The sequence below is a fragment of the Athene noctua genome, chromosome 4, assembly GCF_965140245.1.
Source record: "Athene noctua chromosome 4, bAthNoc1.hap1.1, whole genome shotgun sequence".
Lineage (NCBI taxonomy): Eukaryota > Metazoa > Chordata > Aves > Strigiformes > Strigidae > Athene > Athene noctua.
The window spans coordinates 45,770,315-45,791,025 of record NC_134040.1 but is presented as its reverse complement, the minus strand read 5'-3'; the positions used below and the strand labels follow the sequence as shown (position 1 = coordinate 45,791,025).

General features: G+C 37.4%; 1 protein-coding gene across 3 annotated transcripts in view; it reads right to left on the bottom strand.

The window, feature by feature from the left end:
• Window positions 1–20,711, bottom strand: part of PRDM5 (PR/SET domain 5) — an 89,028-nt gene that overhangs the window by 56,630 nt on the left and 11,687 nt on the right. For 2 of the 3 annotated variants that reach the window (XM_074903906.1, XM_074903907.1), the window contains exons 3-7: window positions 16,602–16,724; window positions 4,966–5,149; window positions 4,098–4,272; window positions 2,398–2,519; window positions 6–85 (exon numbers count right to left, since the gene is read on the bottom strand). In XM_074903906.1, coding sequence (XP_074760007.1) covers window positions 6–85; window positions 2,398–2,519; window positions 4,098–4,272; window positions 4,966–5,149; window positions 16,602–16,724 — 684 coding nt within the window. Of the gene's footprint in view, window positions 1–5; window positions 86–2,397; window positions 2,520–2,804; window positions 2,898–4,097; window positions 4,273–4,965; window positions 5,150–16,601; window positions 16,725–20,711 lie in introns of all 3 variants that reach the window. The other variant, XM_074903905.1, reaches the window with a different exon arrangement.

Genomic DNA, 20,711 nt, shown 5'->3' with positions numbered 1-20,711 from the left:
CTGACCTTTCGATGCTCTTGGAGATTTGTTGCTGAGGAACATTTCTTGTTGCACACTGAACACATCAGCTTCTTCCTAGAATTTCCTGAAACAGAAACAAAATACCATGAACATTTTAAAAAGGAAGTGCTAAGAAAGAATCTAAATATTTCCACTGAGTCTGTGACTTTTCACAGGTCATTTGACTGACATAAGATTTTTACATTTGTATCCCATTTTTAAAGTGTTCTATATCAGGAGTTCTCTGTGGGTGTCCAACAAACCAGTTACTGATGGAATGTAAATCAAGAAAACTAGAACAATAAAGAAAAAATCTTTCAAATAGATGTTATCACACATCACCAATCCAATATGAAAAGCACAATTCACAACTAAGAACAACTCACTTTACATCTGAACAGTTGATTTCTTCCAGAAGTCAATACAGGTGTTAGTGCAGCAATGACAAAAAAGATCCCAAACTGAAGTCAAAACCACCATTTCCCATTTTTCTTTATTGAGAAAGTGTTAAGTGTTCTACTATATAAAATAATATACCATTCATAGTCTTTAACTGAACAAGACAGAGAAATTGTATTAGCAGCAGATGATGAGTTCAAATCTTATCTAAAATCTAAATTACAAAACAAACTACAGGTCACTTACCAGATGTATTTTCCTTCCCTTTTCACAGTTGCTTTAAAAAGTGACAGAGCATTTAATTGGGTTAATCTATTATTTATCTTTTGAAATTCATGTTAATAACCCACAAAGTTATTTTATTACAAGACAAGGCCACCACAAACCTGTTTGTTTGTAATTACATGCCCATGCAAGGTATTTCCCAGCTTATGTAAAAAAACGTTCATATTACATTGAACACTAAAAAGAACGGACACAGAACAAAAGAAGAGGGGAGTACTGCTTAGTCAAACACAGAGGAAGTATGGATCATAAACAAACTCATTAGATGGCTTCCGGCATAATTTTTCAGACTCTCAGCATCCTCTATCTTTCCTGCCCTTGCTGCTCTAAAGAATTCATATTATGTTGACTCTTCTTACTAAAATGTCCCTGTCAATCAACTGGTTCAATACTTAAATTTGTGGTATGAAAAAGTACTTCATCTCAGATATGCATTTGCTGTTATAAAACTTACCATAAATATTCTATATATCGACATACACATAAATACAGATATACACTTAGCACTTCAATTTACAAGGACATTAATGAGACCTTTTCAGAGGAGAGAAAGGTGATAGTGCCTATCTGTTCACAGCTTTGCATAACAAGCAACACGTAAATTCTTTCTACTTTCCCTTGCCTCCAGGTAACATAAGGCAGGAAGAAATTCTAGAAGTATCCCTCAACAGTAGGTTATTTTCCTTCCTGCACTAACACTGGTTGTGATTTCTATGACTCCCAAGTGGTAAAACAAAAGCTCTGCTCATTGTGCAGGCAGAGCAAAAATATCCTCCAGGCATCTGCTCTCAGTCATGTCTGGAGTGATCATTCAAGAGAATTGTGGAATTTGTATAGCACTACATAACTGACCAAAACTAAGCCTAAACACAACAATGCTCCTGGATAAAAAATTAAAAAAAAAAAAATATATATATATATAAAGTCTTTTGTAAGAATGGTTATGGAAGGGTTTCTGTACGCTGTAAGAGTCTGGCAGAAGAGATTTCATGTAATGAAAATCTTACAAAGCATCTCAGTGCTGTCATCATGAACTAAAGACTGTTTTCTTTGCACTCTGGTATTCTGCTGTCCCCACACATACTGCTCTTCCATTGACATTGAGAGGGAACATGCAGAGAGAGCAGAATGCCAGAACTGAGATCTGCATTGTGGACCTGAGAGCAGCATTCTGCCCTTTCATGAAAACCAAGTTTGATTGAAAACTATTGATTCACAGTGCACAGATATAAAAACACTAGGGCCTAACTGGACTAGTGGATTGTCTGGTCTGGCTTCCTGCACGAAAGAGGCTATAGAATTTTATGCAATACCCTCATCAAGCCTAATCGTTTGTGAAGCATGTCTTCCAGAAAGACATTCCATTGTGTCCTGAAAATACCAGAAGATCAAGAACTCACCACTTCCTGTAGCAGTTTTTGCCAGTGGTTGATTCCTCACTACTGAAATGTTTTGCTCTAATATTTGCCTAGTTTAAAGTTCCCCAGATTCCTATTACATTTTCTGCAGTAGACTAACGATTCATCTGGTATACAGTAATTTCTCCCTATGGGAGGAGGAATAGTTACTCTTGCAATTAATTACTTCTTAATTTTCTTTATGATACTGATGAATCCATTAAAAAAGAAACCAAAGACAGTGTTTACTCTGATTTGCAAATTTAAGGCTAGGAACATGTTAGAGGGTTTTTCCAAAGAAACATTAAACTCTTACCACTGTGAACATTTTCTTTATGTTTCTTCAGGGCATCCTTACTCTTGAACCTCTTCCCGCAGCTATCTGCCTTGCATATGAATCTGGCATCCCCTCTGCATGCCTCCTTGTGCTGTTCATAACTATATGGGACAACCAGTAAAAAAAGAACAAAAAAAAAAAAAAAAAAAAAGCAACACATAAAGCAGTATCTACATAAACCAGACACACAGCAAGTACTCTGAGCTTAACGCATGCTGCACTGCAGAGTTCCAAGGCCACCTCATGCATTACTTACAGCAAATAGGAATGAAAGCATTTGACTTCTTTCACTGTTAGGATTCACAGAAACTAACAAGCTTGAAAGCTAACATGCAAAGGGAGGCCAGCAATGATATGACAGCAGTCCAGTAACTCAGACACAAAACCTCGATTCTGAGCTGAAGGAAGTATTGCAAACAGAGCACTGAAAACTTCTTGAAGAGTCTCCTGGGCTGATATTCTCTGTGCACTGAAGTACACTAAAGAAAAATAAAAAAATAATTTAAAAAAATATGAGGGGAACATTCTATAATTTACACAGGCTTGCAGTAGCTAAAACCATATATACAGCTCTACAGATCTTTAAGCGGGTGAGTAATCTATTTCATGTGTGAATTCTCCTGGAATTTAGTGGGACAAATCAAATACATAAACAGCAAGAGTCAGGATCACACTGCTATATCCTCACACAGATTAACCTTACTTTGCATGACGTAAAAATTTACTTAACTAGCTATACAACACAAATCCAACTTCCAGTATTAACTAGAAGAAACGAGTCTAAATTCAAGACAAAATATAGAATTGCCTCCACCAAATATTTCTCTGCAACTTAATTTTATTTCCTTCCATAAAAGAATACAGAGCTCATATAGAGCTGCCATTTCTAGGAATGTTCACATTATTCAGTGAAAGATCCATTTACTACAAGAGCTGCCTTAAGTGCATTCTGTGGAATAAGTCTGTTTCTTTCCAATACGAGAGAGTTAGATTAAATGTACTATCCATAATCATTTAAGCATCCAATGTACTATCTGTAATTAAATGTATAATAAAAAGTAATATCTCTATTTAATTGCATGCAAAAAATACATGAACAACAAAAGACAAAAACAGTTGTGTTTTTGCACAAAAGTGTAATTGTAAGGTATATGACTTTCATGACAAAACTGCCTGTTTACACTATCAAGGACAGTAAAGATGTGCTCTTAAGTCTCACATCTTTCATGTTTCTATTTGTGTGGTTTTTTCCATCACACAAATATTTAATTAAGCAAATATGAAGCATTGTTTTTCCTTCTTTTTGTCCTTTTAGGTCACCATTTACTTTCTTTTAAATCTTATTTTAGTTCTGTAACAACACCCACAACTTAAAAATTAGATCCCCTAAACAACTAAATAGTCCATTGATGAAAACGAACATCTTTTTACCAAAGAGCAGCTCTGACCTGGTCTACAGTCTATGATTTTAAAATGTAAAAAATTAGCAACATTTTTGCAATTCAAATTGAAGTCTCCAACAAATACAAGAAATTAACATATTATAAGATTAACATAAAGGATAAGGGCACAAATACATAAGCATATAAATTACATCTTAAATTGTGATTAAATCAAGAGAAATAAATGATTGAATGAAATTGATTTAAATGACTCCCGAAAAAACACTTTCTACTCACTGTCTTTGAAGAGCTTGTTTAACAGGGAATTTCTTTCCACAGTTTCGGCACTTAAATTCCTTTTCCTCACTGGGTTTTTGGTGCAAAGTCTGAAGATGTTCAGCTAGAATCTCCTGGCTAGCAAAACTGGATTCACAGTTTGGGCATGCATGGTCCTCTTTACAGGTGAGGGGATCTGCATGATTGGAGGCAAAAAACAGTAAAGGAATAGTTTTCAGGGAATATTTGGGTTATATTAAGAGAGACTCTCTGCCAGAAACAGATTATGCAAAATGGCATCATAAAATTCACAGAAGACATTGTCTCTGAATGGATTATATACAGCCTATCTTGCGTGGATTACCACCAGCATTATTGAAAATGGATGCAAAGTATTAAGTTGGGTGTAACTTAGGCTCTTAGCCTAAATTAGTTACTCAGATTGTCTCTACTTTGATAAAGATGCTGAGAATTCACCAGACAGCTCAGGTCACCTACCTTTTCTTAGATATCTTACCTTAGGATTGTCTGAACAGTTTTATAAAAAGGTTTATTTCTTTCCCATCTAAGGGAAGCTACTGCTCTTAGAGCAAAAACTTATCTTTCATAAAACTATATGTCAGGTGAAATGAAATCCATCTTTAGTTCAAAAACTAATGATAACTTCTCATAATATCAAGGCTCACTCATTCACAGGACTGGATGTTTCTTAGTAAGCAAAGAAAAGAACCTTAACTCAAACCAAAATAAAGTGATAAAAATCATACCAAGAGCTCAGACTAAACCTGGGGAGGCTTCCAGTTCTCCAATCCTGTACAGTTAGTGTTCTCTTTCTTTGTTACTACTTTTAAGCTCTCAGGTTATCCTATTTTTTACATATTACACTCACCTGCAATTTTTTCACCAGCTGGTTGCACTTCTTTATTGTTGCCACCATCTTCATCTTCTTGGATAACAGTGACTTCCTCTTCTTCTTCCTCCTCTTCTTCCATGTCACTGTCCAAGTACCCAATCAGAAGTTCTGTGTCTGTTTCAATATCTTCCACGGCCAGATAGAAAATATTTTCCCCTTCCTGTTTCAAACAGTAAGTAGAAGTAATGACCAATTAATTAAATCAGAAAAAGTAAAACTTAGAGACACGTATGGGACCCTGAACTAATATTAGTCCTCAACTATGGAACGCTCCATTCTTCAGGGAGCACAATGCTAGAACAGCCTTTCTAAGACTTCTTTCGCAGTGTGGCTGCATGGATAAAGTGTCCTTGTATTTTGGTATTCTGAAAATGTGTTCCCCTACCTCACCTGTGAGGCCTTTCCAATATGGACTGTAGCCTAGACCAAGGTGAAGGTGGTTTTAAAGTCCTCTTCTCCTGCTATACTCTGCCTGACCAGAACTTTGGAGTTTGAAAGTGAAACATTTGAGTATTAGAAAAATATAAAAATTAAATAACCAATTCATCTTCAGCACTATCACCTGTTGGCTGCATGAATTATATCTCAGCTTTCAAAGCATGTCTACATAGCGTTACTCTCTCTCTGCCTTTAAGATTCACAGCCTTCATAAACAGGCTTTCAACCCTGGTCAGTTATCTTCACTATCAAGTTAGCAGGCACATCTGTAAAATGCACTTTAAACCACTAGATCAAAACCCTCTGCTGGTTTAAATCAGTGTAGATACACAGATCCACAGAAGGCCAAAGATACAGCCCAGATGCTGCATAAGAGGACAAACTACATAAGAACAAGCTCCAAAACCTTCTCCATAATGAATAAACAAGCTTCCAAATAGATACATAAGCTAACAACTGCTGCTTTTTTTTTGCCATATGTGAACTAACTGCTTTAGGTACTACCCAAAGTGTCAAAGGGGACTCATTTTTACGCAATGAGCACTTCCAAGTTCTATCATAAATCTTAAAGCTTATCTTATTAACATCCAGAAAAGTTAACTGAAACTTCTTTACACTACATCTAGCCATATATTTTGTAACAAGCTTCCTAGCACAAGGACAAGATAATGATTTTTAATTTTTGTAATATACTAAGACTAATTTAAACTGTCAACAGGGATGTAGTATTCCTCAAGCTTTAGAAGGTCTGTTATATATTACTCAAGATACTGTCATACAAGAGTGAACCCTATTTAATTCAATAGACTTGATACAGCTGCTGCTTTCAAGGACACACCACTCTTCCATCCTTATCTCAACAGCAGCCTTTGGAAACAAGAACAAATTATGCTTTTTTTTTTTTTTTCCAAGATATATTCTGCAGTCCAGATATCTATCAGCATGCCACCCTAACTTCTGCATACATCTAGAAGTTGCTGTTTTCCATATGCCTCTGGTAAATTGCAGAGACCTTTAATTTACCTCAGTTTAAATGCAAAACAAATCATGTACTGAAACTCTCGACACAAGGAAAAGTAAAAGACCTTTCCACACTCATGTCTCCACTTAGAAAGGATAAAACCACTGGGGTAAACCTCCAATACATCACTGTTTAGGGCAACCTTATTCTAAAAGAAAGAGAACTTCATAAATGAAAGCACATACCTATTAATGGTTTGCCATATAAAAATAAATAAATAAGACACCTATCCCAGCCAAAAGTAAAGTCTCAAACTTACTCATTAAAGAACCAAATCAGACACCTGTCAATTAGATCATACGTGACACATTTTCCACCACATGGTAAATCTGGGAGAACAGCAACCAGAACTAATTACTTGGTTAACCCAGATCAAGTGCATGAATCCCAACCACCAAGCTCTTATCAACACTGCTGGATCCTCATCATCTCTGCAGTTCCCTTACGTGCATCTGGGGCTTATTTTATAGCTGTGTCTAAAAACATCCTCGTTCTTTCCCATTTGTGTACTTCTGGTTCATAAAAAGATTAGTGGAAGAAGTACTAAGGAATCCCAATGATTGAGTGCTCTTTGTTGCATCTGCATTGAAAGAAACTTAATTTGGGCTGGCACCAAAGCCACACAGCTCAAACTCATTTCTCCTCCAAGGCTAATTTGTTTGGCTTTTCCAGCCAAACAAATGCTACTAGTCAGGTATTCAGAGTGCTAATTAATCCAGATATTTCCACACTGTAGTAGTTCCTCAGGGCAGCATTTTCAGTGAAATGGGTGGAAGTTCTCCAGAAACCACAAAGGAATTTAAGTCTCTCCCTCCACCAGCAGCACCTGCATGAAGAACATTTATCTACATGCATGCAGACACAGACACAGTGAAAGTAGTAAGAAATCTTTCAAACAATTTTAATAATCCTCCCATTTCTAAGAACACATCTGCAGTTGTTCCACCTGCCCATTTGCTAACAATGTTCACGTGCAGCAGGCCACAGTGGTCCTTGGGAGGAAACTCCAAGGGCTGGTTATGTCGGCATCACAATCTCCCTTCACGCTACTGGGAACTATCAATGTTCGGTTAATAGTTGGACTGGATGATCTTCAAGGTCTTTTCAACCTAGACAATTCTGTGATTCTGTGTTCCTGGTTTATTATTCCACTTTGCTTCTCTCAACCCCCTGCCTTGAGTGTCATCTTTTAAGCTGTGACCCACACTAACCTGCCCAGCAAATACAGTTTTCTTGTTCCAACAACTCTTATTATTCCATTTTTGCTCCACTACAGGCACCTCTCCCATTCAGATTCTTGGCTTTTCCATACAGTTACACACCTCCACATGTGCTTTGTAACAGGGGAGGCTGAGAGGGAATGTAGGCCAAGAAGCACTGACAGTCCATTCCATTTTCATCCAAAAGTCTAAAACTTTTCATTATCACTCCTGAAAGCTGAAAACACATCAGGAGGAGGAAGCAGACAGTTTTGTGTGACCTGAGGAAGAGTAAGATTTATCCATCCTCCAGAGTCTGATCAGCTGGCTCCAACCCAGCCTTCCTAATCCTTTCCAAGTTTCCCGCCTATGACCACAACCAGTTCTCTTAAAATGCTACTTGGCTTCCCCCTACACCCAATTTCCTGGCAGCAAGCCAGCTCTTCAGCCTACCTGTCCTGCCAGTTCTCCTTTGCTACCTCCAAACAAGCACACTCCCCTTCCTGATCTCTGCCTGCAGCGCCAAGGTGCCATGTTTGCCAGAGTAAAACCAATCCTGCCGATAACTGTGAGGGCAGAAACCCCAATCCAGGGCCACAAGGTCAGGCACAGGAAAGGTCAAAAATGACATGCAGTGTCAGGAAAGACACGATCAGAATCAAGATGCTTTTCCAAGAGGGAGAGAAGATCAGGTGCCCCTTTGGGAGAGTGGGTGAAGCAGGACAGCCCTCCAGAGGTGCTGCTGGGGACTGAGAGACCCTTGCCCCTCTCAAGCAAGGAAGGGGAAGTGGCTGACACAAAGAGACTGAAGGAAACTTTTCTTGTTTTCACACTAGTTTATACACTAGAAAATGCTTGACTGTTTAAGGCACATATCCCTGTTCTATTCAGTCTCCTCCTGAGTGTGCATGTCTGTAGCTCCCATTAGCCAGGACACAGATGGATCCCAAAGAGACTTCTCTTAAAAAAGTGAAACAAACCTTTAACACACAGGTGTAATGGAGACTTTCAGCCCCAGAATTCAGACTACATCTAATCTGAAGTACAATACCTGAACCTCACACAAAGGAGACAAAGAAGCTTCAGCTCTATCTACTAATCTATTCCTATTGTGCTGCATTGCATGGTAAAGCAGACAACCTTTGTGTTAAGGCAGACAATCTTTGAGACTTGAACATGAGATTAAACAGAACATAAGATTAAACTAGTATGGCAATTCCTACATTTCTCCTGTATTCTTACGCCATACTACAGTTTTTAATGATAGCTCCCTGTGAAGGTCAGAATATTTTTCCATCAGAATATTCTGTATTATGATAGACTTTTTTTCTTCTTTATTCTTTGGTTGCAGTTATTATCTTGCATTAAATTAGAAGACATTGCTTTTAATTTCCCATCTGCAGAAGAATGTATTTTACTACAATAATGATACCACATACCCAAATCTTGCAGTTAAACTCCTCAGGAATTTGAATGGTGTGTACAGTAGCAATACACATGAGAGCTGGAAGAATTTTTTTTTTCCCCTCCCCAAAGGTATTCCTCCCACCCTTCACTGTACATTTCAATTTAGTCCATTTTCCCATCTTCCAGCTTAAAGTGTTCTTGTTTCTCTGTGGGGAGAACAAAAAGCTAAAGTGGGAGTTCATAAGACTAATTCCAGCAACATCACAATTCTGGTGGCTCTACAGAGAAGCACCGAAACTTTTGATTATTCTTCTCACTGAAAGCTTTTGTTGTGAAAATTAAAACACTTCCCCCCCCATATTGGGAAGGTTGATGTTAGCAGCATTTCAATGGCATGTGCTTTGTATGTGCCCAGTATAGCAGCCCTTCCAGTACTGGCAGATATTAATGGACCTATAGGATCCTGAACTGAGACACTGCAACTTACTCTTTGAAGTCTCCTTTAGAGGGTCTGTGGAAAATACAAACCAACAATAACAAAAAACCCCAATCCATTTACTTAGATTTGGGTGACATATATATATATATCCTTGTTTTTATTGAGGAAATATACAGGTTTCCCAACTTCTCTTATATCTTCTCTCAGAATCACAAAATGAAGGTACCTCTGGAGGTCATTTTATCTAACCCCCTCAAGCAGGGTCACCTAGAGCAGACTGTCCAGGAACATATCCAGACAGCTTTTGAATATTTCTAAAGAGGGAGACTCCACAACCTCTGTGGGAAACGTGTGCCACTGGTCAGTCACCCCCACAGTTAAAAAAAGTATTTCTTGATGTTCAGAGGGAACCTCCTGAGTTTCAGTTTGTGCGCACTGCCTCTTGTCCTGGCACAAGGCACGAAAAACCCCAGATCCCATTCTGCAAAGCTGCTTTCCAGCTGCTTGGGGCCCAGCATGTGAGGGTGCATAGGGGTGCAGGACTTTGCACTTCCCTTTGATGACCTGCCTGAGGTTCCTGTCAGACCATTTCTCTCCATTTCTTGTTGGCATCCCTCTGGATGGCACCACAACCCTCTAATTTATCAACCACTCCTATCAAGTTTTGTGTCATCAACAAACTTGATAAGGATACACCCTGCCTCATCATCCAGAACATTTCCAATATATGCTCTCTTCAACTATTCCATTACATACTTGTACAAATCTAGTTATGGAATACTGCTTTCAGCATGCATCTGTTGCAGAGGATGTTAACCACTCTAGCAGTAATACCGGTTCCCACTCCACTAGTTCCAAAGCACCACAAGAGTGGCCCTGTATTTTTAATGCTTTTTGAGAAAACTCAATTTTTAATTTCTTTCCCTTTCTCAACTCAAAAACGGGAGGAAGCCAAAGCCATAGGCATTAGCTTCAACTTTGGGTTTAAATCCCAATTTTCCCCAGAGTTTACAGATGTTCAGATTTAGTGTTCCACTCCAAATGTATCTTTAACTAAAGTGGCATTTCACTGTTTAAAGAAATGCTGGCTTAGTAAAACTTAAAACCATGTAAAACATAAACAGAAGTTCACATATGTGACTTTCACTGCCACAAGAAACCACTGAACTGAGCAACTGAACAAGCTTTCAACAGCAAGGAACCATCCTGTATGGCACCATACACTGTAAGACATGCCAAGTAATCTCTGTTAAAAGTCCACGTACCTGATGATGCTCAACACTTCCAGGAGCTCTTTAACATGTTTTTGACTGAGCAACTTATATTTAAAGACTTCCAAATGCAATGTAAAGGCTTCCATCAATATCAAATATAATGAGATCACTCCCCAGAGCAAACAGGAATATTTGAAGCTACAAACATAATTAGCAGGGCTAGAGTAATTAGCAAGCACAAGGAGGACCTAATCACAAGGATGATTTGGATGACCAATTACCCAGCCTCTTAGAGGCCCTGGCTTTTTTAGATAAAATGTAAAGATCCTTATGTCTTGGCAGATAACATGAGAACACATCTTCCTGCACATATTTGAACATGTTCATCTTCCTTATTGCCTTTTTTTTTTACAATTGCATGTGTTCCCAGACACGCCTGAAGTAACAAGAATTTGATTCCTGTGGGGATTTCTTTCCTCTCTTTACTTTCATCTCTCCAATCCTGCTCCCCATTTAAATAATACAAGTATATGACGACTAGATTTTCTTTAAAAGTTACTATTTATCATATTATGCTAATACACTTTTTTTCTTCCTAAACATTTAAGAAAAAAATGTAATGCTAATAACAAATGCCATATTCCAAAAATAACAAATGCCATATTCCAAATTGTAACACAGTATCTCAGCAAGAAAAAGCACTTAGTGATAGGAAAACTTGAGAAAAGAGGCCCTTAGAAATCCATGGAGAGATAAGAATGGTAGCTCTTTTTGAACCTTAATATCACTGTTCTGTGCACCAGCTTAGAACTAAGAGAGCCTAAAATCAGAAATGAGTTACATCTAAATTTAAAAAAAAAAAAAAAAAAAAAACAAACCACCAAAAAAAAGTAACCTCAGTGCTGAAAAAGGTCTAAATTATTTTGATGCTTGCTATTACTGAGGTTCCTATTGCAAAAATAAAAAATGTAACCAGTGTAGTTTAAGGAATCACATGGAGAAAAACACTTGTTTCACTCTTCAGAAACTTCTCACTCTGAGTTCTTTAATAATAGAATACCTGAGCAGCACTAGTATGTATTCAACAACAGATAAATGCATCAATCCTACAAAAAAAAAATCAAGAATCGAGCAGATTCTCCCCTCTGAGCATGCGGGAAGCCAACAACTGTATTCAAGTTCCTTCTTACATTGCATAACAAATTGATCTTTGCTTTGTAGCACTCAAGCCACCAGTAAGTTTCAGGTAGACCTGAAAACTGCCCTGTAATCTCCAGCAGAGTGTTTAATAAAATTACAACTGACAAACAGATAAACTTACCCATTCTGGATAAAGAAATATTGAAAATTTAATATTCTACCAGTCTAAAAACTGAAAAAACAAAACTGTGGTATTTTCGGTAGAAGCCATTTCCTTTCGATTATGATAATTACAGTGCATATTTGCTACTGTATATCAGAAATCATAGTTGTAAGTAAATAGCTAGGAATAGCCCAGGGCAAAAGAGATTACAATTCCTACAGTTTCTGCTAATGCAAAAATTGTAATTCTAAAGCTACTTTAAATATAGTAGAGGATTAACTCCTTCAATTACTACTTGCAGTAAGGTAGAGAAGCCTCCAGCAATTCAGCTGTGCAAAATGCTCAGAAAAGCAATTGGTACATACACAGGTACCCTCCAACCTTTCTGTCCATCTCTAGCAATTACCCAGTGTGGTATTACTCACCACACAGCTGTTAAAAATACTTCCAGTGTTTTCCCAATCAAAGACGATGCAAACGCTACAGTCCCCCCTGGGAGTGGAGGCAGAACCCAGTGCCCAGAACACTCCCCACACCACCACCAAGAGCTCCCACCAGAGCCAGGGTTTTACAAAATACATAGCATTACAGGGAGAAGGAAAAAAAATATTAAAAGAAGGGAAAAAATAAAAGCCTCAAAAACAAAAGCCACCCTCTCACCATCCCACTCCCAAAAAATCCAAATTAAGAAAAAAAAAAACACCATTGAACTTACTTTAAAAAAACAAAAAAATCACATGCCCTCTAAGTTGCTCTTTCACCACAGGAAGCATTTTGCACAGTCTAAACATACTCATCGGTTACAATTAAGCTATGATGAACTAATCATATTTTGCATTCAACCCAGGATGTGGTTTATTTTATTTGTATACAGGGACATACTTCTTTAAACTCAATACTGAGCACTAGGCAGCAAACAGTAAACTGATTATCCATCACTATTTTGAATATGAGATTATAACATCTATTGCTACTAGAGGGACGCCATCAGGATTGGAAATGTTCTCAGAATAGACCAAAAAGCTTCTACTGGAGTATTTGGAGACTGGAAAGAAAACTAGTGGGAAAGATAATGAGTGGAAATTAGCATTACTGGGTATAAACAAGAAAATAATTACTTTCTGTTCACATTCTTGTTAGTTCATACAAAGCCTCCTAGAAAATTGCAGAAGGGCAGCTATGAAGCACACAGCCAATGTTAAATTCTTAAGTGGACTTAGGACAACTTTACCAATGTAATTCATAACTTCTTCCTTCTTGTAAAACATAATTTTATCATCTTGGTGGCAAGTAGGTAACTCTCAATTCAAATTAAAGGTTGTCGTTAGCAGAAACATTCCACCAACATTTTGCCCACTGATTTCATAAAACAAAGTGCTATTGCACCAAGTGGCCTTAAATACATCATTAAAGGCAAAGATTGTGGAATTAAAATACTGAAGGATTTGTGAGCTGTGTTGTTGGGGGTTTTCTCCCCCTAAAGGAATAGCAGAACTTTGGGATTTGTATCTCCATCTACTGAAGTGAGATCAAACCCTGCAAAGAAATACGTGCATATTGAGCTTTCTTCAACACAAGTAGCACCTATTCATGTTACATGCAATTAAATATTTATACATATATACATATCTACACAGCTTCAAGATCACTCACACAGAATACACGTTACTCTGGCAGTTGATTACTGATGGTACTAAAAAAACCTATGAGATAATTTAGTAAATTTTTGTCTGTTTCTGTAAGTTTGCTTTCCCTATACTTTTCACTGTTTTGTACATGCTGATCATGTTTATTATATTTTTCCCTGTATTTTTTCCATTTTTAAACCATCCTTTATGTCCAGTATGATCCTTTAAAAAGGCATGCAAAAAACACTAAGCCCACTCTAAGCAAGGTATAACATTACACAATACAGCATAAGAGTTTATTTCAATTTCCTTACCTAAGTAATCATTTTCAATACCAAAAAACCCACTGGTACACGCTGGATATTCCATTGAAACTTCTATTCATAAGTTCAGGTCATTTGACTAAGCATTTTATTTAAAAAATAATAATGAACATTAATTGTTCACACTGCTCCCTCTTGTGAACCTTACTTTGCATTTGCTAACGTTGACTGTCATTTGCAACCACACTGCCTATGCACTGATGCCGTGCTCATCACTGACTAATGCCTAGAACTCCTCATGTCTGAGGACCTTCCATATTTGGTACTATAAGCAGGACAACAAATCTTTTGGTAGATCTCGGTATAATAGAGACAAAGAGAGAAGGAAAACAGAAATAATTGCATATACAGTGGTCATACTAAATTAACCACTGCCTTGTCACAGACGTCAGGAAAAGCATAATAAAGGAGTCATTCATCAGTGCTGACAAGAATTTTTGCCGAATGGATGAATAATGAACACTCTTTCTTATCCATTACTCAAAATGCATTTGTAGCCTGGATGTTAAGACCTAAAGTCTGAATGAAAGATGTCAACCTAGAGTACGAGCCCAGAGTAAAAGTAAATGATGAAACAGATCACAGTGACCTAAAACAGGAACAGCAGCAAGGTCCAAGGAAACAGTATCAGCAGAAAAACTGCAGTCATGTTCAGCCAGCAATACGTGATGGAATGTCACAGGCTGACATTCAGTAAAACTAGAGCTTTGGAAAGTAGGAGGCACAAATCAGGCTGGCAGATAACCAGTTAGGTTTCCCAATGCAGTACACTGTTAATAGTAGCATTCAACTACTGTCATAATGGAAGAAAAGCCAGGTAGAAGAGACATGGCAGGAGATACAACAGTGGCATTGAAATCACAGAAAAGCTCATAACCAGGATGGGAAGAGGGAGACTGATACCAGGTCTTCAGGGGAACTGTCAGCAGCAATCTCCCTGGGAAGTGCTCGCTTAAAATCCAAATAAGCAAACAGTCCCTCTGGTGAGTAGATTTAAGGAGTTGGACAGGTCATCAACACAGAAATCAAAATTACCAGTGTTAAGTGCCACAGAGGGAAGGGGCAGGGTGGTGAACTGCAGTAATGAATCTTTCACAGAACTGCATGCTAGGGCTTTACTAGTATTGGTTTTTTACTTAGTAGTTTTAAAACAAATTTTTTTTACTCTTTCATTTCATCAGAAATGAACTTTATTTTCTTGAAAAGGAAAAATAATTTTTTTTTGCTTGGCCTCAAAATAAACTAGGTTTTTTTAATTCTTTTGTCAAGGATCTGCAGGCATATGCTAGAAAAAAGGTCATCTCATTATGAAAAGGCAGAATAATAATGTTAAGAAATGCTGATAAATAATTCTCCTTTTCCTAATTTTTTGCAAGTTTGGATTACATCAGCAAATAGCTTGGGTTAGCCTGAAACAACATTTTGGAAAGTATACCATTTGGAGCAAAAAATTTAACACAGCTATGTAATTCATACTTATGTAGGATTCAAAATTATTTTACTGTAAAACTGAGCTGTCAGAAAAAAAAATGCACAGTTAATTTCTTTCATAATCTCCAAAAGGACAATAGCTGTAACTAGAAAAATATCACTGTCTGTTGCATTCTGCAAAGTCACAGAATGCTTCCAAAAATGAGAGATTAAAGAAAGACTCTTCAGCTTGAGAAAAGAGCTGTAAAATAAGACGGAAAGGATATAATAGGGTTCTACAAAATCAAGGATGGCATAAAAAAATGATCATGAAGTAACTATTCACTGTTATACAAGGACTAGGGAATTAAGTGAAATTAAGAAGTTTCTAGAAAAAAAAAAAAACAGAAGCATGTTTCAACATAACGTGTAATTACAACAGTGGAACTCATTACCACAGAATGCTGCAAATGACAAAAATGTAAAAATAAGCTCGATAAATGGAGATCCACGGCCAAGACTAGAAAAGAAAATGATCTTTTATTGTTAACTTACCCTCAAACACTGCCTGATCATCCTATCAGATAATTAGATCCTTCTTTGTTTTCTACTAGAATATTTTAAGCACAACACTCACTTTCAAACCTTTCACACTTTTATCTTAAATTTTAAACTATAAAGCAAACGCATGATTCTGCTTTCCACACACCTAAGCCCATGGCTGAGTTTGGCATGAAACACAACTAGGCCTCCAAGTCATTAGTCCCAATTCAGCCAGGTATATAGTTACCTACTTATCTTTCTCAATTTCCACAATGACAAGAAAACAACTACATTCAGGCAAAAGCTTAACTTGACTGAATAAGGCTGTAGTGAGAAAATTAACCTGTTGTTACAGTAGTGAGTTAACTACTCTGGAAATTATATTTCATTTTAAGCCAGGAGAAATAGTTCATGTAAGTGATTCGGTACAATTCCATCACAGTGGATTAATACAAACCTTGCAATCAGAGTCTAACTGAGGACCTCTTTGGTCTTTCATCCAATCAATCTTAGTTATGGTACTGTATTTAAGCACAAGAATTCACTTCTAAAAAGAAAGGTAGGAAAAGGAAAGCAGTTTGCTACTTGTCTCAGATCTTGCAATTTTATTGCAAGAGATAAAGACCAAAGAGATCAAATTAGTAAATCAATAGCAGGAAGCAAACGGTAGGAATACACAAAATTTACCTGGATGGCTGCCAGGTTCTTCTGTTCCTGTGATGGAGCCTCATGGACAAAACGCAGCCAATTAGAATGTCGTGGATTGCTTGCATCCAGGATATAAAGGACCTCACCTTTACTCCCACGAACCTGAAAAATTCAAACAAAAAAAAAAATCAAAGTTAATTTTTTTTACCAAACACACACAAACATATAAAACATTAAGGCATGCTTGTGTTCAGCAAGTGAAACTTGCATTCAACAGGTACTCGCAGCTGTGGTGCATATTCATCTTTTTTTATAAGCATATTTATTCACCTCAGAAGGGGGGGGGGGGGGGGAAGGAACTAAAATGCAGCAGCTGGTGTCAACTTTGTTTATTGAGCTGCCCCTCTCTTTTCTTGGCCTTTCCTTTAGTAAACAAGCATTATGAGTGACTGCTGGGTCTCCCTGATCTGACATTATGGTCACTGGTGCTCACGTTCTTTCCTCTTTCTTCCTTCAGGTCCTCTTTTTCTTTATGATCTTGCCAGAAACTGATGTAACCTCAGAGGTCCTTTCCCATTCCAACCCTATCATTCCTTCTCCAATTTTTCTTTCTGAGTTCTCCTCCTTCATGTGTTCAGATGTCAGCACTTTACTCCTACAATCTACCCAATTCTTCTTATACCTTCCTATCTCTTGGCATTCAGTCTCTCAACTTTCTTCAAATTAAAGTTGTAAACTCTCCTGTCTCCAATTCCTTTGCCTTTCCTCACAATTTGCTCTCATTGTCTTACCCTCCTTCTCCAACACACTGTCCAAGAGCGGACCATTTTCTTCTGTATCTTATACATGTCCTCAAACTCACTCCTCAAATCACTTCGCAATGTTTCTCTTCTGCTGACACTACAGAAAAGGCCAACAGTAACTTTCTTTTGGACAAAAGGAACAGGATATTTTCTAATCTTGTGCTATTCCAACCACTATTTGGTTCCAACACCACTGAGTTCAGGCTTTTGTTCATGAGTTTCTGTATTCCTGCAATCACCCATGTCCATTCAGTGATCTTTGCCTTGAGAGTGCCTCACCCTTCACTTTCTTTTTTCATACCTGATACTCACTTGTCCCTTGCTCATTATGTTCTAGCAGATCCTATTCACTCTCTATTGCCAATTCCTAAATCCATCTATTTCTTCCAACTTTCACACTTCCAGAAGCATCTCAACCTTATATGTCCATATCTGAATTCAACTTTTCCATATCTTTGCTGCCTTCCTCTTCTGTAATCTTACTAGTTGCTCAACCAACTTCCAACCTCAATTATCCATTCTTCCTCCATTCTTTTTGCTTCTTTATCACCAAATACAACTTTTCTTCTTTATACAAATTCCAAATCCAGCAGATATGCTTTCATTATCATTAACTCTTACTGCTCCAGGCCAACCCTAAATATCCCAGAAACTTTTGTATAAAACACTTACTGAAAACCATACTCCTCATTTCCCTCTCAAGTCTTCTCTGGGTTTCTTTTTTTGGTTTCGATTTGTGATTTTTTTTTCCTTTAGCAAGGGCAAAATCCATCTTGCACTTGGATGGAGATCTGTCTTCAGATCAAGGACCAACATAATTGCAGTTATTCATTCTGTATATCCTATTTTACAGTTCACTTTAACATCCTTTCTATATGCCTCTCTTAAGAAAATTTAAGTATGTATCCTCAGTGAATAGCCGTCAGTTTTAAACTAGGCTTGGCTGAAATTTTATCAGCATGGGAGATTATTTCAGTAAACAGATTAGGATACTATATAGGTGAAGGGCTTCCCCCTCAAAATACAGACATACCGCTGAAAAAATACAGCTGCCACTGCAACATAAAAAATGGCTTTGTTTGTTTTAAGTAATAGATCACTTGAATCTCCACTGATATAGAAGATAGAGCGCCATGGAGAAAGGTCATACAGCCACACTATTGTTCCATGTGATTTATTTATATAATGAACATATTTTCTTTTTCATCTGTCATCAAGAAGTCTGCAGAGCAGGTATTTCCAAAGAACTAGGGATTTCAGCTATGTGAGATCAAAATTAGATTGTCTTCATAACTTTGTATTTGAAATTGCTCACATTCTTGCTATATTTGTTTCCAATAGATGCAATATCATATTTCTTCTGTATGACTGCTTAAATTACCTAAACATTTAGGATATCACTGGAAAGAAAAAACTGTATTCCATTACAATAATAGCTGGTGACAGCATGGTCTCAGATTAAAAGAAAAAAACCTACCTGCAGTTCTGCAAATAGTCTTCAAAATTTATTACTGTTTTTCCAAAGGAAGACATGTTATCTTAAGAAGGACACATCATGAAAAAGTACCAATATTTCAAACTTTTAAAGTTGTTTTACTTTCAAATACACAGATTAACCACGGTGAAAAGTGTGAAACCTACATATTTAAATGCACTTGGAAACAGTATTATCTATCACTAAGCACTACAATGGGTTTCACAGAGACGTGTAGTCTACATCCTCGAAGATACTCAAAAGCTGTCCTGGGCAGCTGGCACTAGGTGGCCTTACTTGAGCAGTGGGGTTGGACCAGATGACCACCACAGGTGCTTCTAACCTCAACCATTCTGTCATTCTGTGACTACCACCTTGGGAAGGAATGCCTGCTCATTACTGGAACCATTGTTTTTATTAGGAACGTGGGCAGAATGAGTGCAATCAAACCATAAAAGCAAGCTGCCAAATTTGCACAAAAATACATGCTAACAGTGTATTCATCTCCTGAAAAGCCATCTGCCAAGCAGAAGTGCTGCCTTGATTATATTGTAGTAATCATCCAGTTCTAAATATGTAATCCACAGAGCAGAACCTCACTTTGAGTGAGAATGGTTAACTTTGAAGATTAAAATATTTGACTCATTAAAGTCAAGCTAATGGCTTTGTGATTTAGCTAGCAAAGTATGGGTCATAGAAGCCCACCATGTAGGTCCTATAAAGGTTTCCATCAGATCTTGACTTGAGTTGGATAGAGAAGCAATAGAGATGCTATTATAAAAACCATATGTTACCCTATCTACCTTTTCATCTATTATTTTTCTCCATTTGCCTGATGCTTAAATTATATAAGAATAATTTATATTCACTTCAGTTATACACTATCATCTCAGTTGTGTTTTCTCAGTCTCTGCCAATCCATAAAGAGGTATCAAACAGAAAGCAAAGATTTAACACATAAGGAAACTGTTGATAAAAGAATAAATCCCTTAAATATGCACCATACTTTCTATTGCTTTTTTCACCTTGCAAAGAAGTAAGGCTGCATCACATACACAGTTGTGAGGAAGAAAAATAAAGAAAAATAATTAAAACACTGTACTTAGCATGAACTAAACCGGTGACATTTACCACTCCTTTTCTCACTGGTTGCATGGATAGGCGGGTTTCCTAAATGAACAACCAAGCTTTGGACACTATGGCAGTGAATCCCAAACTTAATCAATATTTAAAACAAACAAACAGAAAGACCAGCTCTTGCTTTGCAAATAGATTTCTCACACTCAAAGCCAGTACAAACTAATCATGGTAGTTAAATGAAATAAACAGACAAACTCTACATTTTAAGTTTAAAGTAAGTGCACCTAAATATCATCCATATTGAATTATCAATGAATCAAAATGAAGTTTCAAATATGTCCCAAAGGGTGCTCCCTCCAACAACAGTCCACTAAAGTCCTCAGTCCTTCTGCTTTGTGGCATGACCACCAAACAAAAATTCAGTTTAATTAGAAGATACATCAACAAACACAAGCTAAAACGCTTACACCTAGGTCTGCCTATACTCATATCCACAGAGACAGGACCAGTGATGGCTGTCACTAAGACAGATGTGGCACCATACACCCACACAATTCTACTAGCCACAGCAACAGGGAATTTTCCCTCCTGCACCCCTCCATCAGAGACACTGGAAAGCACGAGTGATGTACTGTGTAGCGTTAGCATCTCTGCCCAAGCCTGGCAGTTGCACCATTTGTAACAGCAAGGGAAGAATGGTGTCAAGCTGCTTATGTGCTCATCAAGAACTTAAAGATACTGCAAACCTTCTTTTACAAATATTCCTACACACGTGTTTACCACTTACTCCAT